Source organism: Barbus barbus, assembly GCF_936440315.1.
Source record: "Barbus barbus genome assembly, chromosome: 48".
Lineage (NCBI taxonomy): Eukaryota > Metazoa > Chordata > Actinopteri > Cypriniformes > Cyprinidae > Barbus > Barbus barbus.
In genome coordinates, this window is record NC_136726.1 from 8,593,382 (window position 1) to 8,620,024 (window position 26,643).

Consider the following 26,643-nt stretch of genomic DNA (forward strand, 5'->3'; position numbering starts at 1 on the left):
TGATTTCTATATTTTACAATTTCTATTTGTTGTTGAAATATAGCCTAATCATTTACACAGTGGCTGTTATAACTTGTTTCATAAAAGATATATTTAAATATAGCCTACATTAAATAATTAAGACATCACTAACAGGTAAAGTAAAATATAATGAGTATATAATCTAATATTTCGCGAAATGCTCTTCTCTAGACTTCAAGGAGCTGTGGACACTGATGACTTGCCCGAGGTAAATGAAATGCTACGTTACATTTTGTTTAAAAGCCGTTTTAATCACATCTTTCCGCGAGTGAAACACTGATTGAGCAAATACATGAGGCATGAGATGTTAATTCATGTTTATTTCACATTAAAACTAGTAGTAAAGATGAAGGGATGATCGCGCTCACTCGCGCTGCTGTCAGAACTGAGGCGTTCTGTTGCGCCTCATCAAAGAGCGCCAAAATGGCATTTATTGTCTGAATTTCCTGAAAAAAATCGAATGATAGGTACACATGCGTACCGAACCAAAAGACCCGTACCTATATATATTTATTTTGGATGTGATTAATAGCGAACACGGTCATCCACAAATTTTCAATAGGAGTTACTAACCCGTCCAATAGACTCAGCAATGGACTCCACCATGCCGCCCACTATCCCACCCTCACTGGCCGCTTCGTTTAAGGTCACCATGATGTCATCAACTGCCTCCTTCATCAACTGGGCCGCTTCAGCTATGGCATCGTGGGTGTGGGTCGCCTACAAGAACAAAAAAATTAGTGGCTGATGGGATAAAGATGGCCAACATAGACCATTAGCACCACTTCATCAACACACACACATAATAAAAGTCTGTTCTTTCTAACCAGAAGCTCTGGGAATGTGCCGTCAGATGCTACAAGTCGCAAACCTGCAGGTGCTTTCAGAACATGAAGCCTTTTTCATAAAAAACCCCCATGTGTTGTTATTTCTACCTTAGGGTTTCCTCCACCCTCTTTGGCAGCGTAGAGCATCTGTAGAGCAGATTCAAACAGCGTTTTGGTTTGATCCAGTATGTTCATCTGCTGCTGGTGGTCGGCATGTTTAGACGCCAGTCCCACCGACGCCACAATCACTGGCTCGAAGTAGCTCGCTAACTGAGTCACCTGGAAAAAAACAAACAAAAAAACACGTGTTAAGACGATCTGCCATGCAAACATACAGTTTCCTGTGTATATTTCAGGCAAGATTGATATATAAAGGGAACTCATACAACTTCTTTATTTTCCAGCTATTTATTCAAATGACAAGCTGACAAACACTACAGACAGGAGGCATCAATCTCGCTGCAACAAACAAAGCTGGATTTAATTAAAACGGGTTTAGACACATTTTTCAAAGGTATTTTTAGACATACTGTCATAACGTGATCAATAAATGATGTTTATTCGAGTGGCACTGTGTGATTTGCACAAAAAAGACGTAATATATGGAAGTACGAAGAAGGCCGAGGTGGTTGATCCAGGAACATTTCGTATTTGGCCAATCGTGGAGTTGCTGCAGAGGCAACATTATTTGCACTTCAGTGTTTGTCTTCGTTACCTTGTGTCCGAGCTGCGCTGCTTCCCCTCGCGCTGCAGTGGAGATGGGGTCAATGAGGTGGCCGATCTCCTGCACGGCGGACGTCAGCTGCTCCTGTAAAGCCTAATGAGAGCAGAGTCACATTAGCATTACCTCAAACGCTAATGCTAACATTCATAATACCAAAATAATACTAGCACTAAGGTTAAAGTGGGTTTATAATATGAAAAATATCAATCAAAAGACCAAGTTTAAAATAATGATTCATCTATTAACATGAACATTTGACTAGGCAGCCACATTTCCACAACTTGGTCCACTGGGATTTGAACAGTACATAGAGGTTAGCCAATCAAAATAGATCTTATTTACAGTATATATTCTTAAAGGGGTAACATTTCAGTGTAGGAACCAATTCTCACTATTAACTAGTTGCTTACCAGCATGCATATTACTAGCATATTGGCTGTTTATTAATACTTATGAAGTGCACATTGATGCATTATTTTTCATGAGATATTTTAGATCCCATAAACTTACCCCATACCTAAATTTGACAACTACCTTACTAACTATTAATTCAAAGCAAATTAGGAGTTTACCGAGGCAAAAGTTGCAGGTAATAGTTAGTTACTAGTTAGAATTGAACCTGAACTAAAGTGTGACTTTTAAAGGTATAGTATCAAACTCTTAAACATTAAAGGTGAAATAAACCTGCTTGATTACAAGGGTGAAAATGGTCATAAAAACTATACTAAAATATATACGTAAGATATCAAAAGTAAAACGGAACAAAATTGCCCTCTTTAACAATAATACTAGTGCTGTCAAATGATTAATCGCGATTAATCGCATCCAAAATAAAAGTTTTGTTTACATAATATATGAGTGTGTACTGTGTATGTTTATTATGTATATATAAATACAAACACAACATATTTTTCTTAAATATATACATGCATATGTTTATATATTAAATATATTTATATATAAAAAAATATAATAACAAATATATAAATTTATATACATGTAAATATTTTCTAAATATATACTGTGTGTGTATATACATATTAAATAAACAGTACATATACTTATATATTATGTAAACAAAAACTTTTATTTTGGATGCGATTAATCGCGATTAATCGGTTGACAGCACTAAATAATACTAACATTATCACCAGCAATGTTTTTTTTAACAAACTAAAACACAGTTATTAATCCCAAAGGGCATTTTGATACAAATCAAACAAGGGCTGTTACTGTTAAATAAAACTAAAACTATTAAAAATGGTTTTCGTTTATTGAAATACAGCTGAAAAAAAAACCCATATATTAGATGAAAAAAAATGTAAATGTTTATGTTAAATGAAAAACGCTACAGAAATGTAGGAAAATTAAAAATGTTACAAAAACAAAGGCAAACTGAAAGTTTTACATACAACAAAAACCCCAATAAAAATAACGAAAGCACAAAATTTATAAAACGCAAACTAAAATTATAATGAAAACTGACAATGTATTAAAATAAAGCTACTTCAAATTATTAATATTATATAAGTATATAAATAATTATAAAATAACACTAAATCTCTGATATGGAGAACTGGGGGTGCTACTTAAAAATAAAATTAATCAAGTATTGATTTATTCATTAATTAAAAAAAGTAAAGAAATTACTTATAAAATTGGCAAATAAAATTTAATGGTTTAAAATAATACATGAATAACAAATTATTAAATGCAACATTTTATGGGTGTGTGTCTTAAAATCCAGTTGAAAGTTCATTAGCTGCACCCACATATGAACTGTCCAATTTTTGTCTTTTTTTAAATGCATATAGAAAAGCAGTGTATAGCATTTATAAAATGATATTTAATTGTTCTATTAAAAATTTAATATTTATGAAATAAATAGATGTATATGTCTATTTATTTGTTCAATTTGTAGTTTAAGTATTTTATGTACTTACATTTTAATTAGCAAATAAATACGTTGATTAATTTCATTTTTAATCTTTTTTTAAGCAGCACTCCTAATCCTCCATAGATTCATAACACTTGGTGTCACAACACAAGCTGTTGTAGACCTAATAGAAAATAACAGTGAACCAGATCAACATTAATGCAACGTAATGTTGCTACAGCGTGATGGCAGGTTTTGACACAGACAGGTGTTTTATTGGTTTACCTCCAGAGAGATGTCATCTCTGCGGGGAAGACTCTGACCCACGGCGGCGAGGGACACCTGCTCGATGTCCCTGATGCTCTTGTTGATGCTGTCGATGGACTGGTCACACTCCCGCTGCCCAGGTGCCTTGTCCCTGTGACAACACAGGAGATGAGGTTGCTACAGGGTTGCCGTGGGGTGTTTTTCAGCTTAATTGAATTAGATTTTTCAACTCAGTCCAGATATTGTACATTACAGTTTCATAAAAAAGGAGTCTGTGCAGACGTGGGTGTTTTTGCTCACACACACACATAGGGCTGGCTGAGCTCCAGTTCTGATTGGTTGATCTGGGAGGACAGTGTGTGGAGGGCAGCCAGATGGGCAGCGAGCCGAGCCGCTGTTCTTGCTACTGCTGAGAGCGTTACAGTCGAGAAGACACCGTCACTGATCTCAGATCAGGTCGTCTGCATGCTCTCTGTGCAGAAGCGTGGATGAGTGTCTGATCTGTGTTCAGTCTGCTCATGCTACATCAATCAACCTCAGTGCTCTCAGCGGAGAGAGAAACCCAGAAAGAGTCACTTACCGCAAAATACAACTCAGTGACACCAGACACAGTCTGTTATTTAGCTATTATTTACAGAAAAATAGTCTTCAAACAATCCTTCAGAAAAAACAAACCTACTGTAAAACAACTGTTGGCCTCTGGAAAAGAAAAATATTAAATTGTGTTTATTTGTTATTATTACTATTAATTATTTTTATGGATGCAGGACTTTTTAAGCTTTTATCAAAACCTCTGAAATAACCATAATATTTACTGTATATATTTATGATCACTGTTAACGCAATTAAAGCACCAGCAATTTTGTAAAAGAAAGAAAGAAAGAAAGAAAGAGAGAAAGAAAGAAAGAATTGCTATATGTTGGTTAATTGATTGTTTAAAAAAACACATTTTTAATAGTCAGTAAGATATTTGAAATGTTTTTAAAAGATATCTCTTATGCTCACCTAGGCTACATTTATTTGAAAATAGTAAAACTGTAATAATTTTGTTAAATAAGTAATGTTACATTGGGAACTGTTTTCTATGTAAAATATAATTTATTCATGTGATGCAAAGTTGAATTTTCAGCATCATTACTCCAGTCTTCAGTGTCACATGATCCTTCAGAAATCATTCTAATATGATGATTTACTGCTCAAGAAACATCTCTTATTATCGAAAACAGTTGTGCTGCTTACTATGTTTGTAAAACCATGATACATTTGTTTTTCAGGATTCTTTGATGAACAGAAATTTCAAAAGAACAGAATTTATTTGAAATAGAAATCTTTGTAACATTATAAATGTCATTACTGTCACAATTTAATGCATCCTTCCTGAATAAAACATTTTTATGTTCAGTAAAGGAAATCTTACTGACCACAAACTTTTAAACAGTAGTGTGTGTCTTATAAAAACTAGGTCTAAATGAAATATTATCCATATCAGGAAACAGACACCAAAGAAAAAATAAACTAGTGCCGTAAAAAGATTAACGATTAAAAAGAAACGTTTTTGTTTACATAATATTTGTGTATATACTGTGTATATTTATTATGTATATATAAATCCACAGACATACAGTATATATTTTGAAAACATTTACATGCATCTACATGTATTTATATTGTATATAAATATATGTAATATATAAACATAACATATTTTTCTGAAACATACATACATGTGTTTGTATTTATATATGCATAATAAAAATACACAGTACACACATATATTATGTAAACAAACACTTATTTTGGATGCGATTAATCACGATTAATCGTCTGACAGCACTAAAATAAACACAGATTTATTAAATATACTGTATATTTAAATGTGTACTAAATCTAAAACACATGAAATTGATTATGTTAAATAATTATTGTGAAAGTTTTGTGTATTTATACATTAATTTACTTAACTGTTATGTTATTATATTTTATGTTTCAATTTAATATAATAATTATTTTGTATTCATTGGCTTTCCCTGGTTTTCAATTTTGCTGCTTGTTGGTGATATTACTCCCCCCCCCTCCCGGAGATGTAATGAGGAGAACAGACTCTGTGTGCAGGAAGATTTGAGAAGAGAACGAGAGCGTGTGTGAGGACTGAACAGCTGCTACAGTTAATAACGCTTGCTCTTCAGTTATTTAATATGTTTAAATCAAACCTCATCTTTTACCCGCATTATTATTATTTATCACCTGATGGAGACTGAAGCCGCAAGCTTTTCACATTCACCAAACCGCTGAATCAGGTGTTTATTTGCATGATGCTGACCTGATGGACGTGATGAGGCTCTTGATGGAGTCCGACACGGTGCGGGAATGGCCTGCCAGGATGGACCAGGTGGGCGGGTCTTTGGGGTTAAGGATGAGAGAGCGGGCGGTCTCTAATAAGTGGGTGGAGCTGTCCAGCATTGAACGAGCTGAGCGAAGGATCGGCTCCTGGGCTGCTGAACCCTGGGATTGGAAAGAAATAAGTTGAAAACAATTTAGATTACAGTGTTTTTAATTATTTCATTCTTAATGTCACATAAAAATGTGTGTACCATATATAAAGGGAAAATAATAACCAAAATGTTGTAAATATTAAAAAAACAGAACATCAAATGCAAAAAATGTGATGAATCACCAAAAATGTTTGAATGTTGATACAAACACACTTTCAGTCCTAAATAATTCTATTCACAACTAACAAGATGTTAAAAACATGCAATAAGCTGCTGTGAGAACAGAGCCAAACTCCCACAAACCCCAGAAACACACTGAAGGGATAAAATTGTCAGGGACTTAAAAAAATGTTGCAAAACTCCCATCCATACTCACTGACCTTTTAGACTTCCTGTGAGGAAGTCCAGTGTCAAACAGTCAGAAACCACTTTGTTTTGGCACAACATAACAGGCAATATTTCAAAGACATAGGACTCATCTAGTTATTCACAAAGTTAGCGTAGGCACATTTTACAAAGAAATACAATACATGTGAAGAGAAATTGCTAAAGTTGACGTTGAACATTTTTCATTTTAGACAAAATATTGGCAGTTACTTTGGAACCATTTTCACTGATGGTAAAAAAAAATAGACAAATTAACCTTTGCTTGTCTCTGAGCAACCCACACTAGTGGTGTTTCTTCAGAGTTTTTGAATTAATTGCTTGAGTGAATAATTCCATAACTCACTCTTAAACCAGACACTTGTTTTGTTTCTAAATGAATCAGTCCTTTTTTAAAAATTATTTAAATAAATGATTCAATCACTCACTCAAAAACACAGTCACTTGTTTAATTGTTGAATGAGTAGTAAGTGGATAGGTTGAGTAAACGATTCAATGACTCATTCATACAGACAGTCAGTTGTTTTGTTCCTAAATGAATCAGCGCCTTTAATCCAATTGGTCAAGTGAACGGTTCTATAACTCGCTTATAAAAACGGGCTGCATTGGAAATCACATACTTCCCTACAATACTGTAGGTGAAAAACAGTATGTGAAAGTACTAATTTGTAAGTAATTTGTAGTAATTCATAAAACAGGGAGATTATCTGAGAATATTTGTGAATGGCAGTAAAGCAATGCAACTGATGCTGGTAGGTCACATGACAAAGAAAACATGATGGATGTACAGTAGTACATACAGATTATGTTCATACTACACACATTCATACTATATAGAACATACTTTTTTTATGTTTGCAAAGTAATTACCTTATTATAAATTATAAATTTACCTATTCACAGAGTATCTGATTTTGGACACAACCAGTCACTTGTTTTGTTTCTGAAAGAATCAGTGCTTTTGAATGAATTGGTTGAGTTAATGATTTAACGACTTACTCAGAAAGACAGTCACTTGTTTCGTTCCTGAACGTATCAGTGCTTTTGAACAAATCAGTTGGCAATGATTCATTCAAAGACAGTCATTTGTTTTGTTCCTGAACGAATCAGTGCTTTTGAACAAATCGGCTGTAACATGTAGAAAGATTCACTATTACACAGTTTGTCTGGAATGCCCAAAACAGACAAATCCTAACCCCAGGGCATTGTCTTGACATTTTTAGATTTGTCTGTCCTCCTGATTTAGTTCAAGATTTAAAATTTGGCTCTAAAAATTCAGTGGAATGAGTACCCACACACACACAAAAAATAATAAATGAAATATTGTGGTATTCAGTATTTCATCACCTCATGGCTTATCTGCGCAGGAATGCTGGCAAACTCAGGGTTGGAGGCAAAGGTAGAGAGATTATCCACAGCTTCTATCAGCGGGGTCGTGGCCACTCGGCACCTCTCGCGGTTCTCATCTGAGAAATCCCCGTCCAAGGCCTGAGAAACACAGCAGAGAGATCACATCTGCTGAAACACTTCAATCCTCACACATAAATAAAGCTTTATCAATGCTTATAAGGTTGAAAATGGTCAGAGAAGCTCACAGTCTTCATGCTAATGCATATGATTCAATCAATTCTCTATTACTTTGGTACCAAATGATCTTTTGATAAATAATTGAAGGCTGTACCTTTATAGTTTTGACAAGGTTAGCCGTGGTATTGGCGACCTCTTTGGCTGACTGCACGAAATGTCTCCGGGCTACAGGATTGGCTGTTTTGGAAGATGCTAGACGACAGGCGTTGCAAAGAGCCGAGGTGTGCTTTGCAACAATGGTAGCTGCTGACAAAACCTACACAAACAAAAAGACGAGGAAATGCAAGCCACAAAGAAAAAAAAAAAAAAAAGAAAAAAAAAAAGAAAATCACAAAAAGCCAATCAGGATATGGCCAGACAAGTAAAAAATAAAGAATGAAACTTGATATTTAAGAGCCAGTCACCTGGGATGGGCTGCTGGCCGGGTCCACCAGATTCTGGCAGGCCATCTGAATCGCCTGATTGGCTCTTGCAAACTGGATGGGATCGACCAATCCCTGATGACCCGACTGGCTGTTGGGGTCTGAGACTCCTACCAAATAAGAGGCCTGACGAAAAATAAAGGCACGCCAAAAAAAAGAAGTTGGGAGTTAATAACTAGTAAATTCAACATGAAACCAAAATGTATGTATTAATTAATTTATTTAATATTATTATATCATATTAATTGTTATTATTTAAATTTATTATTTAATATTATATTATAAATTTCCCTTGTTGTGCAAGATTCATTTGTGTAGTAGCATACATTATTATAATAAATATTTATTATAATTTTTTAATCTATAAAATAATAAATCACATCAAAATGACCTTTTTCCACCTCCGAAACAACAGACAAAACCAATGCAGTGGTTAAATGACAGTCAATAAATGACTTTTGTCTCTTTAATCCATTTTTTAAACAACTTTATTTATTTATTTTAATTATTATATTTCAATTTATTATATTCATAATTATTATATTATATTACATTATATATGACCAATTTTTCTTAATTTGTGCACTTGATATCATTATAAAAAAATATATTTTTTAATACTACTCCAAAATGAACCTTATTTCATCTAAAAACATCTCTGCTGACAAAATCAATGCACTATTATTTTCTTTCTTTCTGTATTATTATATTATATTGTAATTTACTGATGAATAAAAACAAGCCCTGTCCTACATTATTTCCCTCTAACTATTCAGTTACCCTCAGAAATGTCACCAAAAGCTAAATGTGTTTCAAAAGCATTTTCAAGTTGTCGATTAAATCAAATGGTGTTGATAAAAGTTAGCTATTGCATTTGTAATTGCATTTCTAAAGCATAATGTTTCAAATGCATTGTGGGAGCAGCCTGAGGGTATCAGGCCAAAAGCTCACCTGTCCCGCCGCCTCAGTCAACCCACACAGCGCTTTGGACGCCACACCCACACAATCCCCGAACGCTGGCACGTTTCCCGTCTTACAGTGCTGTGAGATTCCAGCCATGGACTCCCCGAGAACCTGTTGAGACGGTGAGATGTGTAAATCTTTGGAATGAACATTTCTTTAGAGAATTCAGGAACGTTGTGATGGATTCTTTACCTTGGAATTCTCCATAACGCTCTCAATGCAGTCAAAATAAGAGAGATCGCTGACCGGCTCATTGGGATTGTCCAACATTCCTCGAACAGCCTGTGTGTACGTGGGAGAGGGACAGGTTAATACACTTTAAGATGTTGAACATGCCTGTTGCTTTGAGATATTTCTAACTTACAGTATATCAAAGAATTTCAAGGCTCATAAATGTAATAAAAAGCACACAACCAAATACCTCAGAAAATGAACAAAAAGCATTGTGAGTGGGGCTGAAACAACCCATTTCAAAATGATAACTGGAGACACACACAGGTTTGGACAAATTATAATCATTCACAGACGCCAAATCATCATAGTTGGCTCTACTTTAACACACAATTGGCCTGTGGCTGGTATATTTGAATGTTTCACAAAGACATCACACAAAAGGCTGTTTTTAATCAACAAATAATGCCAAATATCATCTAACTTTTATCTGATCTTATCTTTAATCTTATTTATATAAGACCACCATAGAAGACCTAATGCAAAAAACAGGCCCTCATCTTGTTTATTTCATACTGTTTATTGAAATATTTGTGAAACAAATTCAACAACAACAAAAAAAAAACACTAATATATATATATATATATATATATATATATATATATATAACAATATATTGTAATATTGTAATATTCATATATGTATGTTTATAAGAAAGTAATTAATTATTTTTCTTTACATTCATAGAAGTACAAAACCATCATAATTTCATCAATACTCATCTCAAATATAAAACTGAGAGATTAAGTGTGTTTGTTCAAGTACCTCGAGTTCTCGTAGAGCGTTGTCACACTCTTTTTGTCCTGGTGCCTGCTGTGTACATAGTGTGATGAGTTGATTAATGCTCTCTGTGACCGCTCTGAAACACAGAAAATCACACACAGTCAGAATGACACAAAAAGCTCCTTCAAAGACTTCCCTTATCAAATCTATTTTTTCTCAGACTCATTGAGCTTTCACTCCCTAAATGTAGGAAGGAGGCCCTAACATTGAGGTCTTACAAATTTATCAGAATCATGACAAAACAAGGTTTTGTTACACTCATATGAACCAAGATTTGATTTAGTGTATGTGTGTGTCGGAGTGTGTATGTGTGTCAGCCTGCTCTCGCCTTCATTAAGGAAACTAAATCAATCTAGCTCAAAACCCTCAGGAGCAGCTGCTTTCCTGTGGTACCTGAGAGGATTCTGCAACACTCACACACACACACACGCACACACACACACACAGAATTGTTTTTCATCATGATAGGTACTTTCCAGTGACTACTGTTTTATATTGAGCTAATAATATTTTCTATCCCCTATTCTGGCCGTAAATGTAACTCAAGCCCAAAACAATTCTCCTTTTTTTTCTTCCAATTTTCCTTATGACATTACTTATTATGTCTATTATGCTGTATTATTATGCTTGTGCAGGGGACGTTGGACAAAAAACACAAACCTGACACACACTAACAAACACAGCAGCAAAGTCAATAACAAAGTCACAAACAAAAACTCTCACATACATGTAAATCCAAACAAAACCTTTTAACAAACAAATCACTCCCACCCACCCAAACAAACACATGCACAAACAAAACACACCCACAAATTAACAAACAAAACTCAAACACTAACAAAACATGCACACACACAAACATACACATTAACAAACAATACTCAAACACTAACAAACATACACAATAACAAACACACACAAACAAAAACACTCACAAACAAGTAAATCCAAATAACAAATCCTCAAACATACAAGCTAACACATACACAAAAACACATGTACAAGCAAAAATACGCCCACTCATAAACAAAATGTAAACACTAACAATCAAAACATGTACACTAGAAACAAAAGAATACTGTACTCACACAATGACAAACAAAATTCAAACACAACAACACTACAAACAAACATACTCAATAATAAACAACTTAAATACTAACACACACACACACAATAACAAAACTCTCTCTCAGACACACTAACAAACACAAACATGCCAGCACAATAAACATAACTCAAACACTAACAAACCTCACATACGAACACACACAAACATACACAATAACAAACAAATCTCACATAAAACACACACTAACAAACAAACCTACACACACAATAACAAACAAAAGGCATACTAATACACAAAATACACAAGAAACAAACTCACCCTAATAATCACAAACAAAACAATAACAAACACAAAGACAAACATTCACACTAACAAAACATTTACTCAAACACTCATACATAAATAAATTCCTAATTTGCTGTTTATTAATAGTTAGTAAGGTAGTTGTTAAGTTTAGGTATTAGGTAGGATTAGGGATGTAGAATAAGGCATTAATATGTGCTCAATTACTACTAATAAATGGCTAATATTCTAGTAATATGTATGCTAATAAGCAACTAGTTAAGAGACCCTAAAATAAAGTGTTACCTTATTTGTTTTCCTCAAGGTTACATTTGGTAGACAGAACATCGATAATTCAATTTTAAGGACTAATGCTCATTATTAACTAGTTTATTAGCATGAATATTACTATCATATAAGCTGTTTATTAGTACTTATAAAACAACACATATTAATGCCTTTTTCTGCATGACCATATTTTAGATCCCTTAACCCTACCCCATACCTAAACTTAACAACTACCTAACTAACTATTAATAAGCAGTAAATTAAGAGTTTACGAAGGCAAAAGTCGTAGTTAATAGTGAGAATTGGTCCCTAAACTAAAGTGTGGCCGTTTTTATATACAGCTAGTTATGTATAATACAACCTAACCCTAATTCACACCTTAACAGAAAACTTTCTGCATTTTTACTATAAAAAAAAAAAAATGGTAACACCTTAGTATAGGGACCAGTTCTCACTATTAACTAGTTGCTTATTAGCATGCCTATTATTAACAAATTGCTGCTTATTAGTACTTATAAACCAAATATTCAGCATGACCATATTCTACATCCTTAAAACCTACCTTATCAACTATTAATAAGTATCAAATTAGGAGTTTATTGAGGCAAAAGCCATAGTTAATGGTTTGTTAATAACTAGAATTGGACCTTAAAATAAAGTGTGACCAACAAAATTTATTTACATTGTTTTGTCAGATTTATGTCACTTTTGGATACAAATGTATCAAAATATGGTTAGGTAGGCACGCTCTCACACACTCATACAAACAGGTTCTCATTTTGCATAAACTTTCAGCTGAATAGCTCATTTTTTGTCATTGGCCAGCAGGCTGCCCCTCAGGTTGACTGGTTAATGATCACTAAACTCTCTAGACTGCCGAATGAAGCTCATTCCTACCGTGCAGCAGCTGCGAGGAGGTTCTTGGCATTTGCCGCCCCTGGATCAACGGAGAGGGACTTGGCGGCCAACAGCAGCTTGCTGGACGCCATAGAGATGTTCTTCAGGTTGCCAATCACCTGGATCTGGTCATCTTTGGACTATGGAAACAGAAGACGGCAGCTCAGCCTGCAGTCAAACTATGTTGTTCTTCAACTTTATTTCAGCAGAAAAATGTGTAGTGTTCTTTGAATTCAGGTTATATTTTATGGTTTTAAATGGATAGGTCACCTAAAAATATCACTACTCTCATTTCATTTTAAACCCATATGACCGACTTACTTCTAAGGATCACAAAAGAAGAGGCTTTTAATAGCATACTCGTCACTTTTCTATGGAAGCTTGTTTCTGCCACGGAATAAAAACAAAGGCAATTTTGACTTTTTATTTCACAATTCTAACTTTACTTCTTGCAATTCTCTTATGAACTAAGAATTGTGAGGAAAAACAGTCAAAACTGCAAAATGTAAACTTGTTTGTGATACTTTTCTAACGGGGAAGCTTTCAAACTTCAAAAAGGATGCAAAATATCATAAAAGTATCATAAATGTGGTCCATACAACTTACTTACGCAACATATTTCATGTCTTCTGTAGACATATGACAGCTTTGTGTGAAGAACAGACCAAAACAGGTGGTAAACCATTGTCTGACTTTCAAGGCATTGTAGGCCTACTGAATATTAATTATATGATTCCACATAATTAATATTCATGAGCCAAGTTGATTTGCTTTTCTAATTTTGCCCTTAAAAATAGCAAACTGTGGCTCTTATTTTACATGTCATTTCAATGGGCACTAGTCTCAAAGAGTTATCTGCTGATGGCTTCTGGCCTGGCCTGTCCTGGCAGACCTCTGTGTCCCGCACTATCCCTCAGTCATCCTTTAATAGGCATGTCACGCTCCATCAACCCCTTTGCTCGCCTGCATCTCCAAATTAATCAACAAAACATGCAGAACCAGAACATCATCAAAGATTGCATTAGGGTGGAGCATCTTCATGCTCTCTGGAACAATTATGTGCCTGAGTGAATTAGAAGAGAGGCGCTAATTAACAAATGAATCAGAACTTCAAAATGCATATATAAAGTTTTAGAAAACGTGACTGCCATTAGTTTTTTCTTTTTGGTTAATTGTTTGACATATATAATGTATACTACCTTTCAAAAATTTATTTTATTTTTAAAGAATGTAATAGGTATTCAGCAAGGATGCATTTAATTCTAAGTATTTACTGTCACTTTTGTTACAAAAACTATTAAATGCTGCTCTTTGAATCAAATAATTCTAAAAAAAAAAAAAAGTTTAAAGTTTCCACAAAATATTAAGCAGCACGAATCATATAATAATACAAATCAGCATATTAGAATGATTTCTAAAGTCTAAGATTCTAAATATTAGATCCTGTGCCACTGAAGACTGGAGTAATGATGCTGAAAATTCAGCTTTGCATGGCAGGAATAAATTACGTTTTAAAATATATTCAAATATAAAACACATTTTAAATTGCAATAATATTTTGCGATATTACTCTTTACTGTATTTTTAAACAAATACAGCCTTGGTGAGCAGAAGTAACTTCTTTCAAAAACATCTTACATCTTTTGAATACATGTGTACATGAAAATGTTTCATAATTGTTATTTCACTGAAAGCAAAATGCTGTGCAAAGCAACAAATTCACTTTGAGAAAGAACATATTTGATAAATGTGAAGTTATGTAAGTGGGATTTTGGACCTAATCTAGCTGTTTAATAAACCTGGCATTGTGTATTATGAATATTGTTAGCTCTTTGAAGAGTTGACTTTGATAAAAGTGTCTGCTAAACGCATAAATGTAAACGGACCAATGAGATTTCTCTGTGGGTGGAGCATGTCAAGAACCATCTCCCAGTTCTAAGAGGGCATTAAAACCATGCCTGAGTGTGTCCGGCCATCTCGATGCCAGCATCTAAAAACTCGTCAAAGTCTTGGCTGAACTTCCCGGAAGCCACAGCCAGCTGGCTGCTGCTCCCACGTGAAGACTGCACCACATCCCCGGCTGAATGACTGAGCTCCGCTGCCGTGTGGTTCAGGTCAGTCTGGGCCTCTTGGAAGGATTTGGAGCATGGAGGAAGCTGGAAAAAGTTAGGGTTGATCACTGTTGGGCCTCATTCATGAAACATGATCAGATGGAATTTCTGTGTACAGCTAGCATTTATAAATTGTGACAATTTATGTAATGACGTTTTTTTCTGATAATTTACACAGTTGTTTACACTCACTAGTAGCTACAAAGAACTGACAAAAAAACTTACATTTTCCACCAGCAATTTCTTACTGGCCTCGCCAATGCTCCTGAGAGCCAAGTCCACATCCTTCTGTCCAGGTAAGCAGTTCACACAGTTATTCAGAGAGTGAGAGACAGCCTTCGCCACCTGAAAAACACCAACAAACACACACATTTCCACCAATAACTCTACAAAGGCCCAGAGAGATACGGCGTGCATCTAAAATTCAAATCAGCCCCTCGGCACAACAGAGAAAACCATGTCCCTAATTTATGCCACTGTCACAGGCATATGCTGAGCAAATATGTTTGCATCCCAAAGGAACCTGTGCGAATCAGGAGGCATGCTGGCACCTTCCAGAAAAAGGGCCGCCGAGAAACAGAGAGACAATAAAAGATAGCTCAGTTTATTGGAGATAATTGCCAAGAGGGAGCTGATGGGAGATTGACCTGGTTTTAACACAGTAGCTGAAGAAGACAAAAACTATTCTGGCCTCATATAAAGATGAATAAATACTTTTATTTTGGATAACTATGTAACTAAACTTCTACTTTAGCGTCTACTTGTCATTGAATAAATGTTCTCGCAGATGGGTGGACGTCTGTTGTTATTTGTCACTACAACAAATTCCTTGTATGTGTAAACATACTTGGCCAATAAAGCTCATTCTGATTCTGATTCTGATTTGCGTGTTGTTTAAAGGTGGAATGCATGTAATGTGAGTCGTCCTACCTGTGCTAATCTCTGCTGGCTCTCTGCATCACCAGGGCACACCAGGGCTTGGTGGGCTTCGTGGATTAGCATGGCCGAGCCCTCCATCACGTGACAGGCAGAGTCCAGCATGGCTGCTGCAGCTTGGGGCTCCACGGTACTCGCTGCCACTCCCCTCGCGGCCTGGGCCAATGTCCTCAGAGCTTGAGAGGTTTCCCTTGCTGCCACACCTGCCGCAAACACACACACAAATACAAGCAATTACAAATATATATTATAACTGATATATGGACCAGGACAATTAACTGGACAATTTTTGGGCTTTCTGAGGTTATATCTATCACAGTAATCTAACAACATAATCATCAGACCAATTAATCGGCCAATATTTGCAATTTTGAGATTATATTTATTACAATGATCTTCCGATATAACAGTCAGACCGATTAATCGGCCAATATTTGGCATTCGTAGATTATATCCATCACAGTGGTCTACCAATATAAATGTCAGACTGATTAATCATTTGCCATTTTGAGATTATATCTATTAAAATGATCTACCAATATAACAGTCAGTCCGATTATTTGACAATATTTGGCATTCTTAGGCTCTATATATAATACATTAATCTACCAATATAACAGTCAGACCAATTAACTGGAAGGCATTTTGCATTCTGAGATTAAATCACTGTGATCTACCAATAAAACAGATTTAGTAATTAGAAAGTATCTAGACAATCTGAGATAATATCCATCACAGGGATCTACTGATTTAACAGTCAGATCAATTAACTGGGCAATATTTGAGATTCTGCTATTATATCTATTACAGTGATCTACTGATATAACAGATAGACCGATTAATCTGATAACATTTTCAATATTTCTGAGATTATATCAGTGATCAACAAATATATTAACAAGACTATACTTGGTATTCTGAGATTATATTTTTCATAGCAATTGGGCAATATATCATCAATTAATCGTTCAATATGTATCAACCAGACTGAACAATTTTGAGATTATATTTATCATAGTGATTGACCAATATATTGGCCAGTCTGATTAATCTGCATAAATTTGCCATTTAATGATTTTTTTTAGCATGTTGATCACAAATATATCGGCCAATATTTAGCACTGTGACATTATATCTATCTCAGTGACTAGCTGATTTATTGACTAGAATAATAAGTCATTGAATTTCGCGATTATTGTCTGATTAATCTGCCAATATCTGCCATTATGAGACTATTTTGATCATAATGATCAACCAATATATTGATCAGACCATTTAATCTATGATATCTGTCATTAGGAGATTATAATTATCAGTGTTCTGATAAACTGGGCAGACTGATTAAGACAATGATATCTAGCAATCTAAGAATATTTTTATCATAGCAATCGAACAATATATAACTGGACAATAATTGGAAAATTTCTGGCATTCTGAGATTATATTGATCAATTATCGACCGATATATCGGCCATATCATAAAGTATTTTTGACATTTTGATATTATATTTACCATAGCGATCACAGGACATATCACTCTGAACAATTAATTGGATGATTTTTGATAGTATGAGATCATATCTTTTACATTAACTGACTGGACAAATCTGATTATTTGGCTGATATTTGGCATTCTGAGATTATATCGGTCTATCATTGTGAAGTCTGCATCATTTGATAACGATGCCTGCTTGGCCTAATTCATCTTCAGAGTGTTTGTTTTTAAAGAGAAAATGTGCTAAATAAATGTTCATTTAGTTTTGCCAATTTGTATGATTTTTTTTGTTTCATTTTTTGATACCATTATAGCATATAAATGGCATTCAACCACATTCTTCTCTTAATATCAACACTGGTATCAGTCATAAAAAACTCATTCTGGTCATCCACTTCTGCACAGTCTTGCATAATATCCATACATTATAAATTAGCAACACATTAATTTTTTTTTACCTTATTTCTACATTTACTGACCGACGACAATAAACTGTAATGCAAAATGACGGACATTTTTGAAGCACCCAGCTCAAATGTCTTGCTCCAAATAAAGCTTTAAGACTCATTTTGGCGCATGGTTGACCGAGAATGCCCCTGCTGTTCCAACAAATGAGTGTGGAAAGAAAATAAGGCGCCATATGGGATCTGGCCTTTACTTATAGAACAGAAAGCAAAAAAAAAGAAGGGCCAATGCAGACAAATTGCATCAAATTGCATTATCCAGCCAAGTAGAGCCCAATTGCTGATGGTATGTTAAATCTAGTGAAAATAAGATTAATGAGGGACGGGGGTTAGTTATACCCTTGACTTGAGAAGCTGCAGGAGCCGGAGTGGAAGAGGGGGGATTTGTTCGAGCATGCCAATAAAATCTCTCTTCAGAAGCTCTCCTGAGAGCAGTGATCCAGCCAGACAGAGTGAAAAATTGATGGGTGGTGCAGGTAAGTTACAGCATCGCTCTCCTATCAGTTTTCATGCCTTTAATTTGGAAGAAGCAGCTTTGTTGGGAAAACTCAGCCAGTTTACAAGCATCTCGTAGATGCATTTTTAGAAGAAGAATTTGTCTTTTTTTGTGGCAAAAAATAAATAAAAAAAGATTCTTGATTGTAAAAACTTGGATGATTAACTACTTTTTGTTTAGCTCAACTAGTAGAGAATTTCACAAGGGATGCCAAGGTCTTGGGTTTGATTCCCAGCAAACACACATAAGATATATCTTAAAAGCATTGTAAATTGCTTCAGATGAAGCATGTTTGGAGCGTTTATTTAAATTTGTATTCAAATAGTACATAATTCATTTACATTTATTAATTTTGTAGACACTTTTACCCAAAGCAACTTACAATTGGGGAATACATCAAGCGATTCATCTTAAAGAGGCAAACAGACACAGGATTTAGGATGAAGTCAAATAGTCATTAATCATTCGGTTTAACGTTATTTACAAAAACAAGACATGGATCAACATTTGCTGTTTGTGTTCTACCAAACAATCAAGGCCTTAACCCAAAATTCAAAGGGTAATAATTGGTTGATGAGACGTTAATCCAGGAACGTGTCCTACTTGTGTAAATCCTGTTGTTATACTGAATATTTCATATTCAGTATAGATCTATTCTCCTGAAATATTGTATTTCATATGCTGAAAAGCAACATGAGTCATCTCACCAGTATAATGTTCATTGCCCTGGGCGGCACAGGTCAATAACTGGGCCATGGAGGAGCCCACAGCTTTAGATGTACTTCCAAGATCCTGAGCACACTTCTCCAACTACAGACACAAGTGTGAAGAAGTAACGTTGAGGACTACTGCTAACAAGTCTGATGATTTAGTTTTATGTGATAAATTTCACCTACCGATTCTCCTGGTAACGGTTTGAGTTGTCCTTCCAGTGTGGCCATTTTAGCATCTTGTAGTTCACTCTTGAGAGTCTGAACAGCGCTGAGAGCGGAGTCGATCTCCAGAGGACCACACGTCTCATGAGCCTATGAAACAATACACAAAGATAACAAATAAACAAAAATTTTCAGCCAACTTTTGTGAAAAAAGCTCCATTGTCTATACACCTTAGACAGGGTAGTGCCATTTTTTATTTTTGACAGGACTGAATACAAAGCTGGGACTGAAGTACAGTGCATTTAGTCGATTCTACTGTTGTTTAAAAACATAGTAATTGTTCAGATGATAAATGTCTTTCTGAATTCTGAAAAAAAAAAAACTTCCAGTAGTTAAAAACCCTCATAAAACAGTTTTGAAAGTGAGTTGCATAAAATTACGTCATCTAGGACCTTTACACAGTGCTATTGTTAAGATTGTAAGTCTATTTTTTTCATCCTCGTTAATTTCAATATGGCGTCTAACCTGACTAAGGTCTATTATCAATAGTGTATAGATGTATAAAGCATGCCACTTTCAAACAATCAGCTTTCTGCTGATCAAACTGGACAATTCAGGTGAGCAACATGAATCCGTTGCGAAATCTGCGCTGCCAAATTTGTCGCCCTTTTTCTCAGAAGATTTTAATGTCAACAAACAACAGTGGGTTGAAACAGTCAGTAATACAATAAAAAGGAGAAAAATACAAACAATTGGACAGATACAACAGAAAAAAAGATAAAAACGACAAACAATTTAGCCTTCTTAAACAATAGCCTAACTATACAGAAATTGAATAAAAGTAATCAAGTGTAACAAATAAATTACTCCACAGCATTAATTAAATATAAAGCAATTCTTAATTGAGTTGTTAAAGTTATTCAGTGCAGAGAAGTGAATGATTCCCTCATTTTCTTTTGTTGTTTGATTAACATTAAATTACTCAGACAGCAGCAGGTTTATTAGGCTGCCGTCACTTTAAGGCTGAATGCACAGAACTAATGTACTAACAAGCATTTGATTACTTTCCCAACTGTTTATGTTCACTTAAGACATAACTGACTGTTATGTAGGTGAAATCTCACCAAGATGGACATTTATATTAGCCTATATTTGTCCATGTTTTGTTCCTTCTCGGATTGCAAACACAGAAAGCTGTCTGGGGAACAGCGTCTCTTTCACAGCTTAATACAATTTAACGAATGTCTGTAGGACTTATGAAAAGTTCCCAATTGTGCAGATTCCCATTGAAATTCAACTGTGAAAATTTGCGGAAAATGTGACCACACCTTAAAATATGAGAAAACTATCATTTCTGTTCCTTTAAAACATGAGTAACGGAAGGATGAATCTCTAAGCCTCATGTAGTGCATTGCAGAAAGTTATTACAATATGCTTCAGTATTTAAGGGTGTTTTGGATCTACTAGGAGGCAGTGAACTGTGGGCACCTTCTGTGCAGCTGTGCGCAGCTCTGCCAGGCAGGTGGCCAGGTTCTTGGCACACTGACCAAGTTGCATCGCGGCTGCCTGGTCGGTTACCGTCGGAACGGCCGCTTTAGCAGACGTCACCATTTTGCTTCCCGGCTGTTTGGAGACAAAAACAATGTGAGGATGATTTAAACGTCAAAACAGAGGCTGCTAAACAAACATAGAATGTGTGTTTTACCTGCAGGAAACTCTGGCTGGCGAAGATAAGGGCGAGTTGGGCACCAAGATCTTCCGGGCGGGCCTGACTGCCCCTCATTCCCTGTACTAGTTGTGGGATATGGTCGGCCACAGCCTGGAGAGCATCCACAAATCCTCAGTCAGAATAGTTTCATTCAAATGAAAAAAATCCTGAACTAACCAGAACAGAACTACCCACAATACCTTGCAGCTGAGCACGAGCTGCTGATGTGACATGGTGTTCTTATTGGATGCAGCTGCATTCTGGGCAGCGGCAATGGTTTGCGTAGCTGCGGCTGCGGCCTGCTTAGCTGCATTCTGTTCCAGACAAATAACAATAACGAATTACAGCTTCAATAATTACTAACACAGCAAATAACAAATGTGCAATCAGTGGCAGACTATTACATCTGGTAGGGCTGCACGGTTTGGAGAAGAAAAAAAAAACTAATAGCAATTTTTTAAAAATAAAAATTGAAAGAACAAAAAAGTAGGACAGCACTATTTGACCAAAAATGTTGTGAATATACTGTGAATATATATAAATTTGACAATACAATAATATTAATAATAATAATAATAAATATACATTATTATTCTATAAATAAAATTAAGAAATATTATTGCTATATTACATTGTAATAAAAAAAGCAAGATATAAATTACAATATTTTATGATTTACATTTTTTATGATATTTTATTTATTTATTAGGAACAACAACAACAACCACCACTGAAATAAAAACAACAACAATAGAAACAACAACAATAATAATAATAAAGATAATAATAATAATTATTATTATTCTTAATATAATTTTACTACTACTATTACTAAATAAAAATAGGAAATAATACTATTGTAATATTTCAATGTAAACTAAAAAAATCTAGTATTTAAGAAAATAATAATACTAATTTTATATTACAAACCAACTGTAAAATTACAATACCTAATTTCTTCATGTTTAATGTATGCACTTGTTCAATATATGCATATATTTATTTTTATTTGTATAATTAAATTGCAGTTTTTGCAACTTGATAATCACACTAAGCAATATTCGCGATTTTGGTTTTATTTAATTGTGCTGCCCTAACATTTGGCATCACTCTGCACCGGGTTAGATGTCGTGTTAACCATACAAAGACCCGACTGTTCTGAGTGAATTTCATTACAGGTTCAGCAAAGATTGTAGAGCATTTGGGATGTTTCTGGCGATGTCCACCATAAAAGGATTTTGCAAAATCCAGTGGCAGCATGCTACACTTTAGAAGTAAGAGCAAAAGAGCGAGCAACAAGAAAAAGATTCTTTGTTTTATTAAAGAATATTCTATGTGTGAGGAAGGATGATAGATGGAAGAGACAGAAAAAAGAGAACCTCAAGAACAAAGCCATCTTTGTTGATGTGAAGAGACCAAACAGAACCAGAACGCTGGATTCCACTGACCGAAACTCTCGGCCAATGGAAAAATACCCGCTATGGAAACTAGACCGCTACCACATACAGGCTGATAAAAAGCCACCTCTTCCAAGCTAATATGAGATTTTACCTAAACAGACACACAACTGGGGACGGATGCTGTTGAGCTTAAAAATGGGCTTGTACAGTAATCCATTTTTACATTTTATTAGCGTCCTCCACATCACTATAATTAAGTATGTTCAAACTGTGTTAAAAGGCAGGATCAAACACAGAGCGGACACTGAACAGGAGGTGGCATAATAATACATGTCATCACCTCCAGTCGGTGAATGAGTTTCTTTTTGATGGCATTCTGAGCAGCTGCATTGGTGGCGACCCGTAACCCTTCAGCAGCCTCTCGCAGCCTCTGCTGCTGGTCTTCATTTTCTGGGTATGCAGCAGCACCCTGCACAAATACAACACAGGAACTAGATTAGTTTTATGTACTGTACCTGCTTCTGTGAATTGGTTTTTCATAGCAGTTTACATTACCGTATGTGTGTTGTTAACATGCAACAATAGCTTGTCTTGGGTAATTTTTCTCATGGGCTATGTTCAGAATGCAGGCAAATTGCTTACTAAATCGGTGCATTTTATGCTCTATACTGCCTAATATTTAATAAAAAGGTTTAAATTAAAATAAGTTTGAAAAACTTTAAATCTATTTTTTCATAATTACGCTAAATAAAGTTGAATTTGTCAGATATATAGCCACAGTAATAAAAACATAAAGTTGCAATTATGAGTAATATTCACAATATGTCTCAATTTATAACACTGATAAAAAAGATTTTTTGGAGAAGTAAATACTACATAATAACAAATGTAATTTCTACATTAAATAATTTAGTTCAGGCAACAATTACATTTTTTTAAAGTAAATTCCATATTAGTACTCAATTTAAGCTTGTAGAAATTAAAGTTTGAACTTATAAATATATTTTACTTGGAATTGTTTGTTATGTTTACAAGGATTCTTTAAGTAAATATCAAAGTTATGATCCTGTTTTTCCCATCATGTACTGGGGTATGAATAATTAAAAAAGGATAAATTTTTCACTGTTTTTGAGTTGTATTTACACTGTTTTATGGTTGCTTTTGTTGTTAGGTTTAGTAACTTATTGTTCACTTACAAACATGTAGGTAAGCAAGAAGATAATTACTCTGATAATTCCTGATAATTTACTCACCCCCATGTCATCCAAGATGCTTATGTATTTCTTTCTTCAGTCGAAAAGAAATTAAGGTTTTTGATGAAAACATTCCAGGATTTTTATCCATATAGTTAGCTTCAATGGACTCCAAATGGTTAAAGGTCAAAGTGACAGTTTCAGTGCAGCTTCAAAGGGCTATAAACGATACCAGACGATGAATAAGGGTCTTATCTAGCGAAACGATCGGTCATAAAAAAAAAAAAAAAAAAAAAAAAAAGTATATGCTTTATAAACACAAATGCTCGCCTGTTCTGCGATGCGCGTTTATGACTTCACGTTATACGTAATTACGTTGAAAAGGTCACGCTTGACGTAGGCGGAAGTACCGAGTCAGTGTTTACAAGTTGAACGTTCAAATACTAACATTAAGTCAAACGCCGTTTACAAAAAAAGGGAGTTAAAAGGTAAAAGAACGATGTCGGACGATTTTGAACTTGGAGGTGAAGAGATGGAGCCTACGTCAAGCGTGACCTTTTCAACGTAATTACGTATTACGTGAAGTCATGAACGCGCATTGCAGAACAGCGTATACATTTTATTTATTTATTTTTGAAATGACCGATCGTTTCGCTAGATACGATCCTTATTCATCGTCTGGTATCGTTTATAGCCCTTTGAAGCTGCACTGAAACTGTAATTTTTACCTTCAACCGTTTGGAGTCCATTGAAGCTAACTATATGGATAAAAATCCTGGAATGTTTTCATCAAAAACCTTAATTTCTTTTCGACTGAAGAAAGAACTACATAAAAATCTTGGATGACATGGGGGTGAGTAAATTATCAGGAAATTTTAATTTGAAAGTTAACTAATCTTTTAATAGCAGGGTTGTTTCCCATTACTACATTGATTGAGTAAATTAAAGTAAAAATTACTCATCAAACTCTAACTGGCCATGTTAAATTTACTTATTTACTTTGCTAATTTTACCTAACTTAGTTAAGTAGATTTGACTTAATTCAATACTTGAAAATAGACAGGAGGGTGGCTAACCGCACACTGATCCACTCAAGACTGAAAAAGTCTACAAAAACATATTTTTTTATTTGATAAATTGCATCGTGCAAAAAGTTAATTCAATACTTACGTTTTACTTAAAATTTATGTGTGCAAAAACTTGCAAAATAAAAATTAAGTAAATCTTACTTGTTTTTTTCCGTGAAGATATAGTCACTATTTTGAATGTTAAAGTCACAGTTATGAGATAGTCGCAATTATTGAAAATAAAAACTACTATTATAAGATATAAAGTCACAATTATGGGAAATAAAACCACAATTATGGGAAATAATACCACAATTGTGAGATATAGTCACAATTATTGGAAATAAAACCACAATTACGAGATATAAAGACACAATTATGAGATTTAGTCATAATTACGGAAAATAAAACCACAATTACGAGATATAAAGACACAATTATGAGATTTAGTCATAATTACGGAAAATAAAACCACAATTGTGAGATATAAAGTCACATATTACGAGATATAGTCACAATTATGGGAAATAAAACCACAATTATTAGATGTAGTCACAACTATTGAAAATAAAACCACAATTGTGAGATAGAAACACTGGTTCAACTCTCTTTCTGTTAAAAGCAAAAACAAACTTTTAAAGATTATAAATGTGGCGAGTAAAATAATTAGTGAGACACAACCACTGTTTTTTAGTGGATGTATGTATTTTTTGTATGATTATTTGTATTGTTTGTGTGTTTGAGCCTTTTGTCTAAAAACAATTTTCTACCCCATTGGGGATAGACAATAAAGCTTTTGAATTGAATTGAATTGAATTAAAGTCAAAATTATGAGATATAATCACGATTATGGGAAATAAATCCATCAAAACTGTGAGATATTAAGTCACGATTATTAGAAAAAAATAAAACCACAATTATGAAATATAGTCACAATTATGAAATGTAGTCACAATTATGAAATGTAGTCACAATTATGAAATATAGTCACAATTATGGGAAATAAAAACACAATTATGAGATATAAAGTCAGGATTATGAGATACAGTCACAATAATGAAATAAAACATTACAATTATGAGAGAACATGTCACAGTTGCTTATTTTTTACTATGATGTGAAAATAGATTTTCAACTGATACTTTTTTACTCCAAAAAATAATATGCTATATTGTTATTGAATAACCTCACTACATTGCATGCTTACAGTAGTTAGCAAGTGGTATCCAGGTATCAAATCACAAATTAATACAGTTAATTAATCTAAATTTTTGTAAAAATATCTCATCTATGACTGTTTAATCATATAATAATCAACAAAAACATGTTTAAGCAGAGGCTGTGTTATATTTTGAATATAGTCATATACCATATATAAACACTGACAGTATATATACTGCATATTACTTTAAAAACTAGTAGCTAATATGCCATTTTGAAGCCTTGGTGTTTCTCTTTGTTCCTTTATGGCGTTATACTTTATCTCCTTGCTTAATGGTTAAACAGAAAGTGAAAGGCAATTCTCAGAGGACAAAGTTGTCACAGATAAATCCCAGACTCGGTCAGCCCTATGAAGGGAAATTTGTCAACGACAGCAGAACTCTTAGCTACACCGTCCACACACTTACGGCGCATTACAAAACATTCAATGCAAAGAGGAATTAGGGGCTGTCTGCTCCATCTCTGTTACCAAGGAAACCGTCTGTGGCTCATTCCTCCTCTTTACGTTTGATAATGGCACTGATGTTGTGATTAATGTATCATGTATTAAATGCACCTA

General features: G+C 34.5%; 1 protein-coding gene across 1 annotated transcript in view; it reads right to left on the reverse strand.

Moving 5' to 3' along the window:
* LOC306866850 (talin-2-like) overlaps positions 1–26,643 on the reverse strand; it is a gene marked incomplete at its 5' end in the record, with an annotated part of 88,830 nt that overhangs the window by 20,435 nt on the left and 41,752 nt on the right. Inside the window, 21 exons of the mRNA XM_079412242.1 lie at positions 595–741; positions 957–1,127; positions 1,564–1,665; positions 3,734–3,866; positions 6,036–6,217; positions 7,939–8,079; positions 8,273–8,434; positions 8,583–8,726; positions 9,552–9,674; positions 9,756–9,845; positions 10,561–10,654; positions 13,118–13,257; positions 15,076–15,273; positions 15,454–15,573; positions 16,159–16,367; positions 19,327–19,429; positions 19,516–19,644; positions 20,984–21,118; positions 21,201–21,314; positions 21,404–21,517; positions 22,944–23,072. Coding sequence (XP_079268368.1) covers positions 595–741; positions 957–1,127; positions 1,564–1,665; positions 3,734–3,866; positions 6,036–6,217; positions 7,939–8,079; positions 8,273–8,434; positions 8,583–8,726; positions 9,552–9,674; positions 9,756–9,845; positions 10,561–10,654; positions 13,118–13,257; positions 15,076–15,273; positions 15,454–15,573; positions 16,159–16,367; positions 19,327–19,429; positions 19,516–19,644; positions 20,984–21,118; positions 21,201–21,314; positions 21,404–21,517; positions 22,944–23,072 — 2,880 coding nt within the window. The remainder of the gene's footprint in view (positions 1–594; positions 742–956; positions 1,128–1,563; positions 1,666–3,733; positions 3,867–6,035; positions 6,218–7,938; positions 8,080–8,272; positions 8,435–8,582; positions 8,727–9,551; positions 9,675–9,755; positions 9,846–10,560; positions 10,655–13,117; positions 13,258–15,075; positions 15,274–15,453; positions 15,574–16,158; positions 16,368–19,326; positions 19,430–19,515; positions 19,645–20,983; positions 21,119–21,200; positions 21,315–21,403; positions 21,518–22,943; positions 23,073–26,643) is intronic.